At 50.2% G+C, this 21,105-nt stretch overlaps 6 protein-coding genes across 6 annotated transcripts; 5 read left to right on the top strand and 1 right to left on the bottom strand.

The window, feature by feature from the left end:
* Positions 1–279: 279 nt before the first annotated feature.
* On the top strand, positions 280–2,547 carry aspE (septin; the record flags this gene model as incomplete). The annotated part of the gene is made up of 3 exons (XM_057066756.1): positions 280–671; positions 773–1,369; positions 1,419–2,547. Exons 2-3 carry the CDS (start codon positions 876–878, stop codon positions 2,545–2,547), a joined length of 1,623 nt encoding a protein of 540 aa, XP_056920437.1. The 5' UTR covers positions 280–671; positions 773–875.
* A 984-nt stretch (positions 2,548–3,531) lies between these two features.
* anxc4 (annexin ANXC4) lies at positions 3,532–6,278 on the top strand (the record flags this gene model as incomplete). The annotated part of the gene is made up of 2 exons (XM_057066755.1): positions 3,532–5,922; positions 5,982–6,278. Coding segments are annotated over 2 exons (2,688 nt in total), but the record flags the coding sequence as incomplete, so codon positions are not given.
* Positions 6,279–10,186: 3,908 nt separating this feature from the next.
* Positions 10,187–10,408, top strand: N7503_007207 (uncharacterized protein; the record flags this gene model as incomplete). Its single annotated transcript, XM_057066754.1, has 1 exon — positions 10,187–10,408. The coding sequence occupies one exon, from the start codon at positions 10,187–10,189 to the stop codon at positions 10,406–10,408; it is 222 nt and encodes a 73-aa protein (XP_056920435.1).
* Positions 10,409–13,878: 3,470 nt separating this feature from the next.
* On the top strand, positions 13,879–16,976 carry N7503_007206 (putative C2H2 zinc finger domain protein; the record flags this gene model as incomplete). The annotated part of the gene is made up of 2 exons (XM_057066753.1): positions 13,879–14,034; positions 14,133–16,976. The coding sequence occupies 2 exons, from the start codon at positions 13,879–13,881 to the stop codon at positions 16,974–16,976; spliced, it is 3,000 nt and encodes a 999-aa protein (XP_056920434.1).
* A 1,187-nt stretch (positions 16,977–18,163) lies between these two features.
* N7503_007205 (RNA-binding protein) lies at positions 18,164–19,805 on the bottom strand (the record flags this gene model as incomplete). Its single annotated transcript, XM_057066752.1, has 3 exons — positions 18,164–18,525; positions 18,632–19,266; positions 19,357–19,805. 3 exons carry the CDS (start codon positions 19,803–19,805, stop codon positions 18,407–18,409), a joined length of 1,203 nt encoding a protein of 400 aa, XP_056920433.1. The 3' UTR covers positions 18,164–18,406.
* A 692-nt stretch (positions 19,806–20,497) lies between these two features.
* On the top strand, positions 20,498–20,922 carry N7503_007204 (translocon subunit SSS1; the record flags this gene model as incomplete). Its single annotated transcript, XM_057066751.1, has 4 exons — positions 20,498–20,582; positions 20,641–20,699; positions 20,773–20,800; positions 20,882–20,922. The coding sequence occupies 4 exons, from the start codon at positions 20,498–20,500 to the stop codon at positions 20,920–20,922; spliced, it is 213 nt and encodes a 70-aa protein (XP_056920432.1).
* Positions 20,923–21,105: the final 183 nt, after the last annotated feature.

The following is a 21,105-nucleotide window of genomic DNA, read 5'->3' as shown; positions in this document are numbered from 1 at the left end:
GTGACTCGACACTTTTTTACCCCTGAATCATCATGATACCCGTGTATCAGCCCAATTGCTTCCCCATGGAGGGGAATAGAGTAAACAGATGGTCGCAAAAAGTGCCGGCACATCAAGTAAGATCAGACAGTTCACATCTGTCATTTCTCCCGAATCAAATGAATCCGTATACCAGAAAAGCCAACGTATCTAAAACCCTGTAAATCATTAGCCTGACCCGGGCCATAAGAAAGATCTCCTCCACGAGATTTTCTTCCTTTCTTCCACCCACTCCTTTCCTTTCGTTTCTCCCTTTTCCACTTAATGCGCCGCAGTAGTCGGACGCTGTGAGCAGGCTGGTTCTCAATTTCAATCCATCTCTCGTTCACATTAAACGGGTTCCCCTCCCCCGAATTTCAATTCCGACTTCCCCTGGCCCGTCACTCCAGTAGCGACGAACAGCGGACAGAGTAACAACTCACACTGGTTGAGAGCTTGTTGCCATTGAATCACCTTTGATCCGTCTCTTTTCCCTTCACTTTGCTGCTGTCGCAGTCTCTCGTTTCTGTCTTTCTGGGTCTCAAGTCGCACTGCTTCAAAACCCCGCGCCATTGAAAGTCTCCCAGTCTCGAACCATTGAATCATTGGTCTGAGCCCAATAGCAAGGTCGCAAGGTGACAAAAGTCGGATATGTGAGTGGGAACATTCCATTGCGTACCCTGCAGATGAGGGGCAGATGTCGTACCCGAGTAGGTGATGAAGTAAAGTGGACTGATTGATGTTATGGCTGCAGATTATTATCCGTTTAGCAAGAATAACTGCAGGTGAAACTTGTTGAAAGATAAAGAGAAAACCAAACAAGAAACAAAATTAAAAAAAAAAATCACGCGCTTAAAATGTCAACTCCAACTTCCTCGCGCGCGCCCTCTGATGCCGTGCCTTCCATCACGGATCAAACTCTCAACGCTCGTCGTACCTCGCTCGGTTTTCTTCGTCGCTCTAAATCCACCGAACCTCTCGGTGAACAACGCAAAGCATCTGGAAGTCGCAAAAAGATGACGAAATCCCAAATGATGGAAGAGGAGATGCGCCGTCAGCGCGAGTCGTACGCCCCAAAAATAGCCCCTCGCCTGCCGGATTTCTCCCCCGCCCCTCAGCTAGAGACATTTGGAGGCGAAGAACGTGATACCATTAAGGCAGAGCCCGCCTTGCCTCGTCCTAATTCTGGCTTTGCGGCACCACCCGTTCAATCGCCCACGGACTCTATGGATCCGTATGCCCGTTCCGAAAGCATGACCCACCGGGGTCGCTACAGCTACGCCAGCAGCGCTGTCAGCACTGTCAACAGCCCTCGTCGGGTCCGTCGCCGCAAGGATCCCACTTCTTACAAGTAAGTCGCATCAATCATAATTGTAAGGACCGAATTTAATATAGTACAGCATCCTGGTGGTTGGCGCTCGTAACTCCGGCAAAACCGAGTTCCTCAATTTTCTTCGCAAGGCACTCACCATGCCAGCACACAAGCACCCTATTCGCACTCCTGAAGAACTGGAGGAGCTGGAACGCCAGACATCCGCCTACGAAGGCTTCACGTCGCAGTATCTTGAAACCGAAATCGACGGGGAGCGCGTCGGCTTGACCCTGTGGGACTCCACCGGCCTCGAGCGCAACATTGTGGATCTGCAGATGAAAGCCGTGACTGGTTTCCTTGAGAGCAAGTTTGAGGAGACCCTCGCGGAGGAGATGAAGGTGGTGCGCTCTCCGGGAGCTCGCGACACTCACATTCACTGCACTTTCCTGCTGCTGGACCCCGTTCGCCTCGATGAGAACATTGCCGCTGCTGAACGTTTTGCCAATGCTACCTCCAAGGCTACCGACACCCCCGTGCTGGGCGTCTTGGATCAGAATCTCGATTTGCAGGTGCTGCGCACCATCCTGGGCAAGACCACTATTGTGCCCGTCATCAGCAAGGCGGACACCATCACCTCCGCTCACATGGGCTACCTGCGCAAGGCCGTCTGGAGCAGTCTCAAGAAAGCCAACATCGATCCTCTGGAGATCTTGACCTTGGAAGACCAGGAAGAGTATAGCTCGTCTGAGAGTGGTGATGAGGAGTCGATACAAGAGAGCGACCCCACGGAGCCCGAAATCATCGATCCCGAATCCGCAGAACCTTCCGAGGCCAAGGTGGAGACCAATTTGGAGCGCACGCCATCCCAGCGCAGCGAGAGCAAGTCCATCGGATCAGATGGTCCTGCCAATCCCCACGTGCCATTCTCGATCTTGTCCCCGGACCCACACTCCCTCGCTTCCGGGGAAGAACCGGTCGGTCGCCGATTCCCTTGGGGTTTCGCCGACCCATACAACTCGGAACATTGTGACTTTGTCCGACTGAAGGACTCGGTGTTTACTGAATGGCGATCGGAGCTGCGCGAGGCCAGTCGTGTGATCTGGTATGAGCGCTGGAGAACCAACCGCCTCAACCGTAATGGACAGCCTGCGCCCATGCCTACCAAATCCTACGGTGGTCGCATGGGACCTGGTCATGATGGTCGTCGTACGCGTTAAACCTGTCGCAATGTTCTGTTTCTTTTCTTTTCTTCTCCTGTTCGCATAGCTTGCTATTCCGCACATACCCCCCTTTCTCACCTCGACGAGGTTTTTTTTTGTCTTCCCTTCTGCTGCTGCATTTTCCTTCTCAACACAAAATGTGTCACCTCGAGTGTCTGTATTCCACTTTCTATGTGTTTGCTATGATATTCACTGTTCACTGGGTCCACCGTCCACGCGTACTGTAGCTATAGGCTTCTGTATATTCACAGGGGAAGGAAGCGCAATCACAAAGTTATCATTCCGGGGAATGATAACTTCAATGTTATTGGGCAATAGTATGCCCCACTCCAAAGAGTCTACCTACAGTAGGCCCATTTCCTCATATCGTAAATTTCACATATCCGCCCAGTTGCATTCGCAACCTATCGCTTGGCGCATAGGCCCTATGACCCAGCGAACAGGTTACAGGCTTGTGAGCTGCGGCTGAAGCGCCGGGCGATCTCAAGCCAGCGCCTGCGTTGGAACCAATAAGAGCTCATTCTTAGCGGCACCATGCGCCCTCTTTCTGCAAGAATCAGCATGTCAGACCGGAGTTTGCCATGCGAACAAGGGACTATCACTGGGAATACGAGTTGAATCCAGATCATTCCTCGCACTTCCAGTTTCCATTTATCTTCTTCATTAATTTCTAAGCTCTCTTTTGTCCCGGTTGAAAAGGCTTCATTTCTTGGTCAACTCTTGGTAGTGACAAGGCTGAAGCTGGAGGCCCGCTAAGGAACCGTGTGGATCCCCCGTATTTCCCCTCGCACTGATCGACTAAACTCATTGCAACGGCTTCTTGTGCGGTACCAAAATCCCCTAAGCGGGACATTCTCACCTCGTCCAAGTTCTTCTTCCTCAGTTCTCCAAGCCAACCATAATAACCAACCCCCGAACCACGGTTCGGCAGGTTGATTATATACTTGCTACGACAAACACATCTCCAAATTTGGCGCAAAGCCCCACCACAAAGTAACGGACCCTGGAACCATGTCGCTCCAAGTTGACGACCACCGGTCGCGTACCCGCTCTAAATCACCCGGTCGCCGAGAACGCTCCAGATCTCGCGATACCCGCACGTCGGATCTGAACTTGTCCGTTGATACGTCACGGCCACGCTCGCGCTCTCCCGCAGTCGAAATTGCGAAACCGTCCGGTTCAAGTCGCAATTATGATCTTGACGAGGCGGAGATCGACCGCCAGTATAGGTTGATGAAGGAGAGTCGGCTCCGCGGAGAGGAGCGAGACTCGAGGAATGCGCCTAGAAGTCCTGCTAGAAGTCCCGTTCGGCGCGATGATTCGGATGATAGCGCTAGACGTCGGGAGCGGCGAAGACGGGAGGAGCGCGAGCGCGATCGCTATGAGCATTCGGGTGATGAGCGCGATATGAGGACTATGCAGCCGCGCGAGCATGTGAGTCGGACATCAATTCCATCTCCTTTGCCGAGTGGTCGCAATGGAGGGCGGAGCCATCGGCGAGACGAGAGCTCTGATGATGACTCGGTTGATGATGATCTTGCGTATGGTGATACGCCCGGTAGTCATCCTAGTTATGCGCGACCGGGTAAATTCCAATATGCGCAGCAGACGGGGACGTTCTCTGCGCCCCCGTTGCCTCAGCGTCCCAGTACCAGGACGGACTGGGCTGATGTGCCTGAGTGTGAGCGTCCAGGCTTTGTGCCGCCTACATCGCAGGCTGGAGGGATGCCCGGTGCTTTTCCTTCGTCTTCGACGTATGGGAATGTGCCTTCGACGATGGCACCGAGTTTTCCCACGCCGCAGTATTCGAACCCTTCCTCGCAGCCGCAAGCTCCCTATTCGACTGGAGCCTATACGCCTTCGCACTATCGCACGGCTTCTGCGAGTGATGCTGGTCATCCTCAGGGATATGCCCATCCGACGCCTTACCAGTATGCGCAGGTTGATCCGAACGTGAAGTATACTTCAAAAGCGGCGCCGAAGCCGACATATACCGTTTCGCCCGAGGCACAGTTTGCTACGCTGGCGACGCCGGCGGGTTACCCTCGAGGACCTCAGCATGACCGTTCTGCATCGCAACCTGTGCAGTCAATCTATCCATACAAGTATAGTCATGAGCCTCAGTTCTCAGACAAGCCGCCACCACCGCCCTCGCCTCGAGCAGCTCCCCAGAAACAATATATGGAGATCACGCCTGGTGGTGGACGGACTCGCCCGCACAGTCTGTCCGTGTCTTCAGCAAATAATCTTGCCGTAGCTGGGACCGCTATGGTTGGAAGCCATCCACCCGCGAGTCCTCTACTCGAGCCATATCATGGAACCTACCAGTCGATGTCACCCATGCCCTCTCCAATCGTCATTCCCTCCGTGCGTGACGACGACATCTCCGACCTCGAACCACTGGACGGCGAAACCTCCAGCTCAGAAACACGCCGACGAAGAAAACACACCCGCACAAAATCATCAACAAATGACAAAGATCTCGACCGTGAACGCGAAGGCCGTCATAGAACCAGCAGCAGCAAAGAAACGATCCGGATCGAGCGCTCTTCCGACCGCAGAGATGAAAAGCGTCGAAGCCGCCCGACTATCAGCCACTCCCCCCACGACTCCATCTCCTCCCTAAATGCAGGCGGCGACTCACTCGTTGTAATCTCACCCACGACCGGACGAAAGCGTGTCTCCTTCTATGATGCCGGCGCAGATGCAGACGCAATGCAATCAGCCCTAAACCATACTCGCAGCATCGACAACAAAACCATCATCCAAACACTCCCCCGGTTGACAAGCGACGAGATCCTGCTCCTTCGCCAGGAATACAAAGCCCGTGTCAAGACCCACGGCAAAGGTATTAACCTCGCTAAACACCTCCGCCTCAAACTCGGCAACTCCTCCTTCGGCAAGGTAGCCTACGCGACCGCACTGGGCCGCTGGGAATCAGAAGCTTTCTGGGCAAACTGCTACTACCAAGCCGGGACTTCACGGCGTGAGCTTCTCATCGAGTCCCTGATCGGTCGCTCGAACGCTGCCATCCGCGAGATCAAAAATTGTTTCAAGGATTCGCGGTACGATAATAGTTTGGAACGGTGTATGCGCTCCGAGCTAAAGGCAGATAAATTCCGTGTCGCGGTTCTCCTCGCACTGGAAGAGAAGCGACAGGATGATCGGGAACCACTGGATTCGCGACTCGTTCGGCAAGATGTCTCAGACTTGCATCGTGCGCTCGTCTCCCGTGATGGAGGCGAGACAGCCATGATCCACATCATCGTTCTACGAAGCGACTCACATCTACGAGAGGTTCTGCGCGCCTACGAAGCTATCTATGGACAAAACTTTGCACGAGCGATGATCGCCAAGTCTCAGAACCTGGTCGTAAGTCACATCCTTCCTTCATGCCCTTCCTTATTCACTTCATCACTGACACCTCCTAGGGCGAAACACTAGCCCACATCCTAAACGGAGCCATAAACCGTCCCATGCGTGACGCCCTCCTCCTCCACCAAGCACTCCGCGAATCGAAACCCGGCCGCGAGCGCTCCGAACTCCTGATCTCGCGTCTTGTCCGACTACACTGGGAGCCGAGACACTTTGAGCAGGTTAAGATCGATTATCGGAGACGGTATGGCGAGCGCATCGAGGAGGCGATTGCGGAGGAGATTTTGACGTCGAGCAATGGGGGTGAATGGGGAGAGTTCTGTATTGAGCTTGTGCATAGTTCATCTGCTTGACACTGTTACAGCTACGGTGCGATGAGATCCTGTGGAGTCTATGGATCCAGGATATCTACACACTATTCAAAAGGATGGTTGTTTTCATTGCTTGTCTGTATAAAGAGATGACTTGTATACGAGTACGAAGAATACGATTTACGTGAATTGCATTGGCATGGAAGGTTGACTTCTACCTACAGTTTCAGTATGATGAGTTCTTGTTGGAGTCTATATGACTATGTCTACATGGATACACCTCATCATACAATCAAACGGTTTCTGTGCTCATTGATTCTATCAGAGGTATCCTGTATGCGAGTACGATAACAATACGATTACGCGGACTGGTACAGTATTGGCATTGGCATTCCCAGACTAGGACATCACGTATCGCGTCATCTCGTCCTCGCGCCCTCGCGCACTCGCGTCCCCGTCGCATCCGCCAAGTCCCCGACCCGCTCCGTCGCCTGACATCTTGACCCCACTAAGCCTCAAACCAAGCGCAGGCTTCAGGGTGCGTTGCATTGCATCGATCACCGAGCTTAACCGAGGCGATGATCGATCTCAAATGTGTCGATAGGTCATCCATCGGGATTTGAACTTTTGCCAGTCCGGCACTGCCACGGGTGCAAAAGGTCGGATTTTAATCCGGACTGGAGTGAGAACACAGGACACAGAACAAAACGATTATTGGACGCATTGAATCCAATCGTATTTGTTGATGAGACAAAAAACCCCCTCACCGGCATTGAAAGCTAAAGCTAGATCTATGAGTCTCGGGACAGGGAACAGGGCTCACGACCAACAGGAACGCCTGCTGCGCCACATGTTCGATGCCTGGGCGCGCCCCGGGTCTAGACTACCAGGGGAGATCGGAGGAAACTCGACACGTATACTGGACGTCATAGCTCAGGTGCAAAGAGTAAAGTCGCGGGTTATACCTCAGCTTCCAGATTGGCTGGTTTTTGGTTCGCTTGGTGAAGTTGCGGTGTGGCTAGTGTGCTTCAGCCACAGTGCCTTGGTCTAGCCTGAACAGGGCAAAGAGGGAAAGTGGGAAAAAAGGGAAAAGAGGGGAAAGTGCGTCCAACGTCACTGGCTTCGGCGTTGATTTCCTACTCTGTACTGATACAGTACGGGGTATTTCTGGATCTTCGGATCAGTGTTGTGATGGTGGCGAATATCTACACAAGTTTGAGTTTGAGCCTCAGTCTATAGATACCTGAAACACGTTGCATGCAGCGACCAAAAGCCCAACCAATTCCAGCAGAATGGATTGGAATGGACCAGAATCGTGGATGGGCCGTTAAACCGCCAGACCCCCCTGTCTAGCTCGCAATTTTGGAGAAAAAGTGCCAGCTAGACAAGGATCCTGACCAACCGAGGAGCGAACGGTATTTCCCTCTCGTGATAGTCGCCACTTGGCAAGATCCCGGCTCGTTGGTGACTGGCAGGTTCTTAGCGTGAAGCCTACATTGGACGTGTGGGATTGAGTTTTTTTGGGTAGACGTACTTGAACCAGTACCGTGCATTCACATTCGGCTTTCTTTAGAATGCCATCGAGATGTCTGTGCCCTCGATAAGACTGGACAAGAGAAAGTCGGTGTCGGTCTGGAATTCTTGTTGCCGGAGCCAGTGCCATAAGGCTATTTTGAGATTTGATTTCCTGTTGACTCATTGCCGATTTTTTTGGGTCCTCAATCACATACAGGAATGTTGTCAGCCTGGAAAAAAGCAATGAGCTAGTACGGTAAGAAACGAAAGGGGACAAAGCGTTCGGCTACTGTAGAGCCAGGAAAAAGGAAAGAAACTCTGGATCTGCAGAAAAACAGTGGAAAAGGTACGGAGCAATTGCCAATTCCAACAATCCCAGCGAGATCCCAGAATCCTAGGGCTATTGCTCGTGCTAGTGCAGTCAAGGTTGATTACGTAGAGGCTGTGCAATATGACCTTGTCCGGTATATGATGAATCTGTATCGCATCCCATTCCAGAACCTACTCCGTCAGTGTCGTCATGCCCTGAATACACGGTAAGAGAAACTCCATCTCATTTCGCCTACGGTGGATGCGAATCCTTTCCTAAGGTCACCATTCGACGAGGCATGTGGACCCGCCCAATAGTCATAATTCCAAATCTCAACCCTGACGCGCGCCCACTTCATTCTCTGACTGGACGCATATTGATTTCTCATCATCGTGTCAGAGTTCTAGTCTTGATTCGCCCTTCCAAACGCTAGGATGCGGGACTCCGGAGCCCAATATCTCAGTCTCTCGATCCTCAACTGTTATCACTGATATCATCTCACGAGACCGCCTTGTCTGGAACTAGCGCGCCAGCTGACCAAATTTGGCGCTAATGTCGAACCCTTGTTAGTGAGCTGGCATGCCCACAATCCCTATGTTTCATCTTTCCTTGGACCTCGAGACTTGATGGGAAGTGGCGGTGGAGGAAGTAAGAAAATCCGCCCTAATTTCCCTGCCTTCCTAACTGGTAACTACGTGTTTTCACTGCCTATCTCGCCGCCCATTTTACCTTAACCCAGTGCCCAGGTAGCGTCGACGTGCATGATCTTCTCCCTGGTAAAGTGATTGGGAGAATATAGACCCCCGGGGAAAAACGAAATGGGGTGAAAGAAGTAAACTTTAGGAAGTGGACTACTGTACGTCAAATGGGAGAGTGTGCGTACAACAATACCAGTAATTCGGGGGATTACATAGCGTGCCCCACTGCAGTACGATTAAAACGATCTTCTGTAGTACTCAGTCTTTAGTTAGTGGGATCGATCTTCAGGAAAAAGCATCCAGAGTGATACCAAAATGTCGGGAATCACTGCAAGCATACAATAGAACCAGTATACCGGGTCCTCCGGCGGATGCAAAGGCTACTTCCGAGATACACATACATACGTCGCGATCTGCACTCTATCTGGGTACCCGCTCGGTACTTAAGGTACGGGGCCACTCAAGACCCTCAATGGCCCCCCTCTACGCTATGGGTCCACACCGATACTTCGTTGGGCGCTGCTGTGCCTGGATACGATCCTGCGAGAGGCCGATCGGGTGACTTTCATGGTTTTTTTTCTGCAAAACGGAACAGGAAATGAGAAGTTACTATATACGGAGTCACGGAGCAGGAGTTTAGTTTCCAAGAGTGCAGCGTCATTGTGCCACTCAACAGGCCGGACCCTGGAGATGGCCCACTAATTCCCCCTGCAGCGATTTGCCCTGACTACCCTGCTAGCCCGTTAATTTAATTTCCTTTTCCTTTTCCTTATTGTTTTGTTGCTTTTTTATTATGTTTTCTTTAAATCCTTATTTTATATTTTATATTCTAGTAATTGATTATACTTTCCGATCTATCACCCCCAAGGCACAACTAGGCAACACAGGTACGGAAAGCACAGGCCAAAAATCCGTTTTTCTAGAATTTCTTAACCCTAAGCTCCACGATAGAGATTGCAGATCAACGACCCGACCCACTCGGGTGATCCTCACCCCGTACTTTTCATGATAATTTATCCTGGGTTCAAATGCTATCGCACCCGGGCGTCGCCTTCGCGGCGAGGTTATGGCTATGCTCAAGGTTGATTCTGTCGTCACTTCTGGATATAAATAAGAGGGGAACCTGATCCCATGAAGGTATTATCTCAACACATTCCCAAGGGCTTCGACTTGAGTACATTTCATAGTAGGTAAGTCCTGGATCTAGCAAATTGCGCTCTCCACTGACGATTTACTCTAATTAAAGCTCAACTCACTCCGTTCCAAACCTCCACGCAAGCTCGTTTCATCTCTCTCGCAACATGTCTCAATCAACGTGAGCTACCCTCAATTCCATGGCTAAGCCACACCAGCTTCCCTATACGTCATTGATCATGTAATACCATACTAACGGGATTGTTTTCTCTCCCAGCGCAAAGAAGTCCAGCATGAAAATGGACCTTACCGGAATGGGCTCGTGGGCTGCCAACGCTCCGACCTTCCCATCCGGAGCCGATTTTCTCTCCGATCTCTCCGGACTCTCCGGCAGCTCGCGCAACGCTACCACCTTCCCCGACACTAGACCCGCCAGCGGCAGCTCCGCTTCCCTTGAGGCCTATCTCAATGCCCCTCGCTCCTCCCAGCCATGGTCTCCTGCCAATCGCCGTTAGAGGTGACCAAGTGAGGACTGTGATTGGAGTGATTGTTTACGAGTTCATGCATATGTGGACTTGATTGCAGGCGCATAAATGATTTTTAGTTTCAGGGCTAGTCAGATCGGTGCTTAGCCCCCATCCTTCTGACATACGGGCGCACATGGTTAGGGAACTTCCAAGGTTCCAAGGAAAACTTGGCCATAGAGGGGCAATTAGAGTTATGATACCTACGGGGGAGTTTCTGTTTCTGTTGCTGTTTCATGTTTATTCTTTACTTCTTTGTTGTTCGCTTTGTTTCTCTATACCTTTGTTTCTTTTATTCTGTGTAACTATCGGAAAAAAATATTATTCTGCTGACTGCATTGCCATGTGCCTTGTTAAACTTTACGGCATTCCCAGGGGCAATAGGTACCCCGCCCAATCACTCCCCCTTTTCTCCCCTTTTGTAGGAATTTGAGCTTCTACTGCCTTGTCATCTGCATTTGCCTTGAGTCTTACCGATTTTCCTGTCACATCGTTGCTTTCCCGCACTCGATCCACGGAACGGACCCGCCGAGTGGGTCTGGAGATCTGAGGAAAAGAAAGTTTCCTACTAAACAAGTCTGCGATGCCGACCCACTTAGGATTTGGTGTCGTAGAACGCATAGTGGATCTCTGAACTGAGACCTTTGATCGGGATCGTGATCTGAGACAGTCTGTGCTACCAGGCGAGAGTCCACAGTAGTCAAGAACTTGGAATCCACAAGGCTGAAAACCAGCTTTTTGCTTCTTCTTTTTCTTTTTCTCGTTTCTTCAAACCTTCTTAGCGGATAAGTGGGTACTGCTAGTAAACGCCAAATGTGGTCAACAGTCCCGTATCTGCCGTAGAGTAGCACTGGCACATCCAGTCTTGGCAAATGCTGTTATCGAGTGGGCAACGCCAGCACAGCACAGTAGAGGCTCAACAAACCCCAGCGATCACCAATGCATGCGTACACATGCAACGGATATCATGGGATCACACTGAGCACATGTCATTTACCCAACCCCACGTTTGACCAGCAGTAAATCCCCCAGGGCTGAGCAAGTCTTCCCACTAAGGAACCCGGTGAAGAAAAGCCAAGCCATCAACAAATAAAGTCTTCGTCAGCATGGTCAAGTCTATATATACGGACAATGATTGGTTCCACTGTAGGGCGACAAAAAACAAAAATAAATACAATTAAATGGAATAAATCTAAAGCTTAACGTTCCAACCATTCGATCTACCTCGTCATAGGCTACTTTCTCCACATCCATACAACCACCCTGCGACCCGACACTAGGGCCCAAGCCGTTTCATAATCACCGGATCTTCCGAATTCTTCGACCGGTGTGCACATCCGCGTTGCCGCCGTCAAAGATGGGGTCTGGGGTTCGTGTCCGGGGAGCTTCCATCTCGGCCGGCTGTGCTTCGCTTATCGAGGCCTTGGTTCTGACCTTGTCTCACTTCCCTTAACCCATGGCTCTGTATGGTCCCCCGCCTCACTTTTGCAATCACAGTCTTAACTGAAGGGTAGATATCGCGGATTCTGCTCCGGGTTCCGATGCGGGTGAGTCCATGCCTATCCCCCCGATCGATCCGTAAAATCTATGGATTTGCATTATCTCTATGCCTCATGCAAGGAGCGCTTGAGTGCGTCATTACGGGTTCGAATCCTAAATTCCCCGGTCATGCCGAGACGCCCCGGAAATGTAGGTGGGGGCCGGTGCATGAGCGTGCAAAAGACGGACGCTGGAGCGATCGTTGAGCAGTGCCCGATTGTGTGGTAGAAATGGCAGATTTCGACTGCATGATGCATGCATTTTTAGGGTATACTATAGTAGTTTAAGTGCGTTCGCAGATCTGGTTCTTGGGTCGCGACACTTGGGACACGCAGTGCGCCTAGCGTTCTCCATAGCGGGGAGGTCCACTTTTCCATGATGTAATAGCTCTTCCCCGTCTATATTGTGATCCCACTTTCCACTTTCCCTTGTTTTGTTTCATTTAGTTTAATCTTTAGCGTTTCGTTTGTTTTTGTTTTTATTTTTCCGGTTGTTCGGGTGGGTTTCGCGGGGAAAGATAGGTTATTCACGGGTCGGAAATCAGAAGTCCTCGGGTCAAGACTTGGATCCAATGAACTTCAATCATGATGCTTTAATGAAAGAACTTTGTCCAATCCTAGGAAGTTGGGTTAATTGAAAGCATCAGTTCAGACCAGCGCCAGTCTTCTTGCCTCATCTGCGTAGCTCGGACCCTTGGGTTAGTGGACCCCGCAATTATTGTTTAGTCCAATCCAGAGCCTTTAGAACCCAATAACGTCAGTCACAGTTCTATCCCTGTACCTTTCGCCTTGAAAACTCTTAATGAGTAAGTCTAGTCGGATTCGGTGTATCTGCTTATTGTTTCGTGGTTGGTGTCTCATCGTACTCTTGTAACCGAACTTTTGGCTTCCATGCAGGTTTATGTATGACTCGAATCACGGAACTCGAAGGGCTCGAAAGGTAGGTTATAGCCAAAGACAGAGAACGTCATTAAGATAAACTTATCATCCTCGGCAATAACGGCCATCTGATTTACAATTAGACGGATGGGAATGAGGTGGCTGGGTCCTATAAGATCATCAAATAAGAACTATTCCGGTACTTCCCAGGGTAAATGACGGGGTGTTTTAGTATCTTGATGTACCAAGCATGAGTGAATAGCTGCCCAAGCTTTGGAAAGAGGTTGATGTCTAACGCCGAGATTCATTTTTGGGGAATCTTTTTTAAAAAGAGGAAGAAAAAAAAAAAAAAAGAGAAATTACGGCTCTTTACGCGGCAAACATGAGGCTGAAATGGGCTCTAAACCACTTGATTGGTGATACGTGCTCACCGCTTCGCCTGGAACCAGTTGTATGATTCATTTCCAGTGTCGTGGGCGGAGCTCCGGTTGATCGTTTGATTGGAATCCCTGAGTGTTCAGGCAGCCCGACTCCACTTTTTTTTCTCGAACTCTGCCTTGTTCTTTGTATACGGCAACCGTCAGGCAAGCGGCTTATGCCCTTTCTGGTATTTGTTTTATTGTTTTATTGTTCTGTTTTCTTTTTTCTTTTTATTCTTTTCCTTTTTTATTCTTTATTCTTTGTTTGGTTTTTTTTTTTTTAAAAAAATCTCTTCTTCTAAGCAGTCTGTTTAGTTAAAGTCGGTTCTTTCCCTGTAGGTGGCCCCTCCACCCCACTACGGAAGCTATAATACTCTGACGACTCTCCGCAAGAGCTTGTACTTCCACTAAGTTTCGTCGGTTCTGTGCAAATCACCCGGGCGAAGTGGATCCACCCTCTTTAGTTATAAGAAGCCACTGCACCTTATCTCTCTTCTGCACCTTTGCGCCCCCTTCTTGTCCATTTTACTCTTGATTGACTTCAATCATTACTTGGTCGGCTCAGTGGTCGACCACTTTTGCACTTTGGTTCTCTTCTACCTTTCTGATCCTTTATTCCTCCAACATGGCCCGCCAAGACCAGAATATGTTTGACGAGTATCTAAAGCGCGCATCGTTTGGAGACGACCAGGAAGCTACCGGACGATCACTCAACCTTGGAGGTGGCATGCCAAATAATTTTGGAGGACCTTTTAGTCATACACAATCCAATACAATGACGGTAAGTCGGTCTGTGCTCGAATGTTCCGTCCAGACTTCATGTTGCCGCCTTTGATCCAATGGAACCCTTTGACACATCAGACGAAAGTAAATGGATAGAGGCTGAAAATCATCAAGGCATCACACGGTTCTTCCTACCCCGCGAGTCAGACCGCTGGAACGAGCTTGACCAGTGCAACCCCCGAACATGGAACCTCCTCTGGCATTACGGTCCGCCACGATCCTCAACCAGTCTCTCCAGAGTTAAACATCGGGGCGCTAAGCCACATCGGTGAAGCGCACGGGCAGATTAGCCAACAAACAATGGACCATGCAACCCTTGACCGAGAAATGCAGCGGCTGTCGGCTGGGGGGATGTCTGCTCATTGGCAGGCACCGTTGTTCAGTATAGCTGGATACGATACCCGGACTGGGTCTCCTGGGCTAGAAAAGCTTCGCATGGAGGTGGGCTGTCTGAATGCTGAGCTCCATGAGCCGAATACAGAAGCCCTCTTCAAGCAAATCAAGCAAGACCGGGACCGGGTGCTGTATTGCGTTGAACAATTACGTTCAAGGATTGCTGAGACAAAGACCAAACCCAAGACCATACCGAAGACCAAACCGAAGACCAAACCAAAAACCAAGCCGAAGAACAACTCGAAGAAGGACTCCAGGAACAGGATATCAAAACCACTTGCGGCTAAGCGAGAGCTCAAAGGGAAGGTCAAGAAGAAGCCTTTTCAATGCTGTGAATGTGACACTGAATTTGGTACCGTGGGAGCCCTGCAAAGGCACATTGAGGACCAACATTACCCATGCGTTAGCATTAGCTGCCCTGAGCCAGATTGTGAAGAGATTTCTCGCAGAAAAGACAAGGCTAGAGATCACTGTCTGATGAGGCACCAGTGGAAACCAAGCAACGAGCAGCTTGCGCTGTACACCCAACCCCGTGCATGCCCTCTATTATGCTTCATTTGTTCTCTACCGGTCAGCAATTGGAAAGAATTTTACAAGTGCTTCATTTACCATTGTGGCACCGACAACGAAACCTCCGATGAGGGGTCATCGAGTGATGATGATCATGGCAATGGCGAAGGCCCAGCTGCTGGCTATGACTCGGGTCTTCCTGGGTTTGGGATGGAGGGTGCAGGCAATTCTTTCAGCCATGACTACAGTTACTGTGCTGGTTCTTCGGCCCATGACTTTGGGTCGCTCAGCTCGATGCAAAACTATAGCCAGAACCCCAATCAAAATGCCCACGGTATGCAACGTTCTTCATCGGATACCAACAGCCTGATCCCATCTCAGTCAGATGCCTATCATGACACCAGTCAAAAGCGCCGCGCATCTTTCCAGGGTCATTCGGATCTTCCTTGGGAGGCTCAACAGCCCGGGCTGCAACAAAATCGCTTACTGAAGCGACACAAACAAGCCAGGGCCGAGCCTCTAGAGGATCGGATTTGCCAGAAATGTAATCACAAGATCAATGGCTGTACATGGTGTGCAAAGAGACTTATTTCGGGTGAACCGTGCCATGAGTGTGATGATGCCATGAGGATTCAGGCAAGCGCATTAAGCTCCCAAGTAGTTCGACATACTGGCCCGACTCAGAGAAGTATAAACCCTCTGGTCAACTTCGTTCCCAACCAGCCGCAAATGGGCCATTTAAACAGGCCTCAGGTTCCAAGACCCTTTGGAAATACCAACCACCGAGTACCATGGCCTCCCGGGAGCTACGGTCACCCCACTGGAAACCCTCAAGGTCATCTTCGAGACCCCTACAATAACTTTACCGCTAATGTGGCAATGATAACGTACGTGCACGATTTGAGCGAAGAGGATATGCTTTCAACCGGATGTAAATCCTCGAATGCGAGTCTCGGAGGTACCTGGCTCAGCTGCCTTCCCATGCGAGTCCCAATGGGAAGAATGATCAAGGTGCCCTCAGAGGCTATGGCATTGGAGTATGGAGTTGGGTCTGGAGCAATTGGTACGACGACTTTCACGGGACACCGCGTTTTTCGTCCTATCTATCCAGTGATGCTGACTTTGACAGATCAAATAACATCGCAAACCATATCCGAAACCGAACCCCCGCAGATCAATCTTCCTATGGCTAAACTAGAGGCTATCAGTCCACTGTTATGTCGCTGCCCCTGTCGAACGAAGACCGCTGGGCCTACCTACACAAGCAACGCCCGCATCGAGTTGGTCCCTGGGAAACTCCTCGACATGACGCTCACGATCCTCCCCGGAGATCGCGTCGGGCATCCCCTAAGGACGCGTATTAGGGTGGTTGTCAAATTACTCAAGCTGCGTTCCTCTGTGGCGAGATCGGGCAATAAGAAGAGCAAGCAAGACGCGAAGGAGATTGAACTAGTCCTCAAAACTAGCTTGTATGGCTCTGCGCCCATGAGGCCCGTCAAGACAAAGGAAGAGACTGTCGCTGTTGATGAATCTGACATGTCCGAGTCCGAGTACGATGGCCTCTTCTCTGACGCTGAGTCCGTTACCTCTTCTGTCGCCGAAGCTTCCTCCGTTTCGGAGCTAGCTCTGGTGCCATTCGAGAGAATCGATCCAAATACATTGTTCCCCAATGAACCAAAAGAGGATAATCACAACACGTCGGACCTGTTCTCGGGGTCCCAATTCCCCGATGATGATACCGAAGAAATCCCACATTCAAACGACCCTAACTCCGACGACCTCGTCGACGACATGCAAAGCCTATCTCTTGTCGATACATACGATTTCGACATTCAAGAGACTGAATTTGAATTTTCATTAGATCTGGATCTCCACACTTGCCTCGACAATCTTTCCAACTGGACCGATGGACTCGCCGATATCGAACGATCCGGCCATATCACCGACCCTGTCCGTGTCTTTGAATTATTTTTTAGATACATTATCTATGTCATCTTTGCTTTGAGCCGGTCCCGAATCGAGGCTGCCGGACGCTGATTACACGTGCATCACGACTTTACTCTAGATGCATCACGAAACCTTTTACACCCTTACATCCTTCTTCACGAGTTTCTTTTGTGTCTAATCTTCCGATACCTCGGCATTTAATTTGTTTACTGGCATATATTGGACTTACCGTACGAGAACGTACGACGATTTTACTCTTGCAGATACTCTCGTTGGTTAGATTGACTTGGCTGTTTCGACTTTCATTTGGGATTGGCGTTACTTTGACTATTTCTTGTCTATTGTTATATTGCTTTTCTTCCGACTTCATTCTTACCTCTTCGCTGGAGCATATTACCCCGTTGAAACATACCTGTTCTTATTAACGTGTGACGATCTACTGACTCGATTTACGCGTTTGAATATTCGATGCAATTCTGTGATTTACTTGATCTTAGTGACGCTTCATTTCATTAAACTCCTTGGACTAGTCGTCCGCTCATTTTTGCTTCTACAACATCGTCATACTCCAGCTTCCAGCTTCGTTCGTCATCTTACATGTCCAAAAGTACCATACTGCGAAGCCTCGGTGCCTTCTTTACCACCTACGTACATGTCCTTGGCATTGCTTCAATATTGCACAGCCCGCCTAGCGTCCAGGGCCTAACCGTAACCTTGACCGCCAGTTTGCGAACCCCTGTACTTCGTATTGAATAAGGGTTCGTGCCGGCCCCGGGGGCCGTAATCATAGACGCGAGTCAGTTCGTGAGATCATCTGTGAGGCTGTGCAAGATGTCCTGCATAGCCCCGCTGACTGGCGTATTTAACCGTAGAGCTTTCTATACTGACTCCACCAGATGTTCTAGACCGACTTCGACTCCGGTGAGGTTAATTCTACTTGAAATGAACAGGGATGAGCCCACACCGCATCTATGACATCTATCATAGCGTAGCACCCCTGCTAGTAATTGTTCATAAATCCCATAATTTGCAAGGAATATTCGATGTAGCTCGGCACAGACCTTTTGACATCAGCATTTTAACACTGATTCGAGTTGCAATAAACAGCATTAATAACATGATACACCGACCAATGATCCAGATCCGTACAATTCTGCTCCGACCAGCAAATTCGCCATATATAAAGTACAACAAATGAATAGAACACACCCTTGAATTGCATCTAATACACGAAAAGAAGATAGTAGTTTGGCAAAATGAGACATAAAAGAAAATGAGTTGAGAATCTGCAGTCGTTGTCCCCTTCCCTTTTCACGGTAAGAAATTGAACACAATGGAGGGAACTTCGATGACTGGATGTCGTAGAGCGAAAAGAAACGAAACGAAGCTTAAACCTTAACCAAATATGCCGTGAAAATAAAACAAGCAAGAAAAACGCGAGAACTGGTGGTATTCGTAGCCAGTTGAAGTCAATGATGATAAAATGTCAAGGTGAGATGGCGGATAGAAGGACAGGATTACTACTCCTGACGACTTCGCTTTGCGCCGTGGGGATTCCACGATGCATCTCCGCCACCAGCACCTTGATTATTGAAGAAGCCTTGGTTAAAAGCCGGGTTTGGTCCTTGGAAGCCTTGGCCTAAAACAAGTCAATAAGATGCTTGACCCTGGAACTCGGGGAATGACAATAGAAGACCAGATGAAAAACTTCAGAAAGCACATCAAAAGTCCTTTTTCTTACTTACCCTGCATACCCATGTTTCCACCCATTCCACCCATCATCGGGTTCATACCTCCGGCCATGGGGTTCATACCCATACCACCGGCCATAGGATTCATGCCAGGCATTCCCATCATATTGTTGCCATTCATATTACCTCCGCGACCACCGCGCATGCCACCAGGCCCACCGCGCATGTTATTCATCATACCGCCGCGGTTATTGAAGCCATAGTTCTGCATGCCTCCCATGGCATTGCCCTGGAAGCCGCCCATCATGCCGGGACCAGTGGGACCAGCGCCACCTTGGAAGCCACCGCCCATGTTGTTGAAGTTGCCGCGGTTGTTGAAGTTACCCATGTTTCCACCCATGCCACGGTTGTTGTATCCGCCACGGCCGCGGTAGCCACCACCACCCATATTCATGTTGCCGCCGCTGTTGAAGTTCATGTTCTGGTTGCCGGAGTTGAAGCCACCGGTCATACCGCCGCCGCGGGGGTTATCTTTGCGCATGGGAGCGTCCTTCGGTAAGGTGCGGAAGGGGTTGGCGTGTGGGTTGGTGTAATTGACCATGTATTTACGACCTGAGGCGGCGAGGCTCTCGAGCTTGTGCTTGGTGGCTGTGGCAGCTTGGGAGGTGGTGAATTCCACGAAAGCTTGACTGTTGATGATGCGGTTAGTTTGTGATAAGGGCTTTCGGTGGGATGTCTGGGCGTGATGGAAGTGACAGGAGATGTTTGCGATGGCTTACCCTTTGCTCTTTCCATTAACTTTGTGTTCACTGAATGTCACATCCTTTAGCTCATCTTCACTGCCTGCCTGGTTCACCCAGCCACGGATATCGTCGTCTGTTGTCCACCAGGAGAGATCGGAAACGAGCAAGGCGGTTGTTGCATCGGGATCGGAGGGTCGGTCGTCATATTCCTTGCGCTTGACACCATGCGGCGGTGCAGGCGCATCCGGCTCAGACTTCACTTGCTGAACCATTGTGTGGTCACCGTTGGTTGACGAGGCAGGAGGTTGGGCGTCAACTTGGGGTTTGGCATCTTCAGAGGTAGTGGCGTCGTTTCCTGAGGGCTGTGCCTGTGTAGTCTCTGGGGCATCTAACACCAGCTCCGAATCATCGCCCTGTTCATTCGCATTGTAGCCACCGCCATCTCCGTAGATGTCAATATCGAAGTTATCATCTTCGGTTGCCATTGTGACTAGGGAGTCCTGATGGATGGACACAGCAGGCTTCAGAGCAAAGATTCGATTTCGGTTAAGTGAGAGGTTGGATAATACACAGGCCCTTGCTTCCTTTCTTGTTCTTTTCTTCTGCTTCGATCAAGGAGAGTACATGTCTGTCAATACAGGCCATTTATTAGCATGGAGAATGGACCAGCATTCAACCACAAACAACAAGAATCGCGACAGGTTCAGAGAGCCCCAAGACCGGGTGGCAATGGGAGTGTAGAGATGAAAGGCCAAGGCGCGCAAAAGGAACAGAAAGAAATAGAAATAGACGCGACCATACGTACAATACAAAAACCCCAGTTGCCGAGAAGAACAGCCAGCCGATCAGGCGCGTACAGAGTGAGCTCACGATACAGAGAGAATCAGAAGTGAAAAAAAGGGAATCTGCCACAGACCAGCCGCACAGAGAGAACAGCTGCAGGATATAACCAATGAGAAAGGGAAGCGGTCCTACTTCTGTTTTTCAAGATCAAGTCTGAAGGAAGAAGGAGCTTGTGAAGCTGGGGATCTCGGATCCGGCGGATTAGATAATCCGGTCCCCCCGAGTTCAGGCCAAATGGCAGGAGATCACGCCAACTATCACTAACTCCCGTTCCTTATCTTCTTCTCTCCTTCCTTTCTTTCCTTTCTTTCCTTACCCCCCAATTCCATCCACAATGTCTGACACCTTCCAAGAACTTGCTGACATCCCCAAGGACTTTGTCCGTGAGGGATCCCTGTTCGTGCGCCGCTGCACCAAGCGTATGTCTTCCCCAGGTTCCCCCATGATCGTCCACAGAATTGCTGACTTTGGCTCCAGCCGACAAGCGTGAATTCATCAAGATCAGCCAAGCCGTCGGCATGGGCTTCCTGGTTATGGTATGTCTTGATTCCACTCCCCCCGATTCCTCAAATCTGCGATCATGACAGCACGCTAACTGAGTCCTTTTAGGGTGCCATTGGATACTTCGTCAAGCTGAGTGAGTGTTACTACTGGACGAACATGATAGCATTGGAATTTCTCGATAGGAATAGTCGGACTAACCTTCCTTCTCTCATAGTTCACATCCCCGTGAACCAGGTCCTGGTCGGTGGCGCATAATCGCATAATTCTATCAACCTTACAACGACTTGTGCTGCGACGAGCTCGGGCTTCAGGAGAAGCCCGAGTTCCCGGAGATGAATACCTGTTAAAACGATCCGAAAACCACGCGATTTCTTTGATACACTAGGAGGATCAGGGGCATTCTGCAGAGGCCCCAAAACCCTTCAGTGGGCGAGGGTC

Source organism: Penicillium pulvis, assembly GCF_028828015.1.
Source record: "Penicillium pulvis strain IBT 33274 chromosome Unknown contig_5_segment0_segment0, whole genome shotgun sequence".
NCBI lineage: Eukaryota > Fungi > Ascomycota > Eurotiomycetes > Eurotiales > Aspergillaceae > Penicillium > Penicillium pulvis.
The sequence above is the reverse complement of the archived record's forward strand: the minus strand, read 5'-3'. Positions and strand labels throughout refer to the sequence as shown.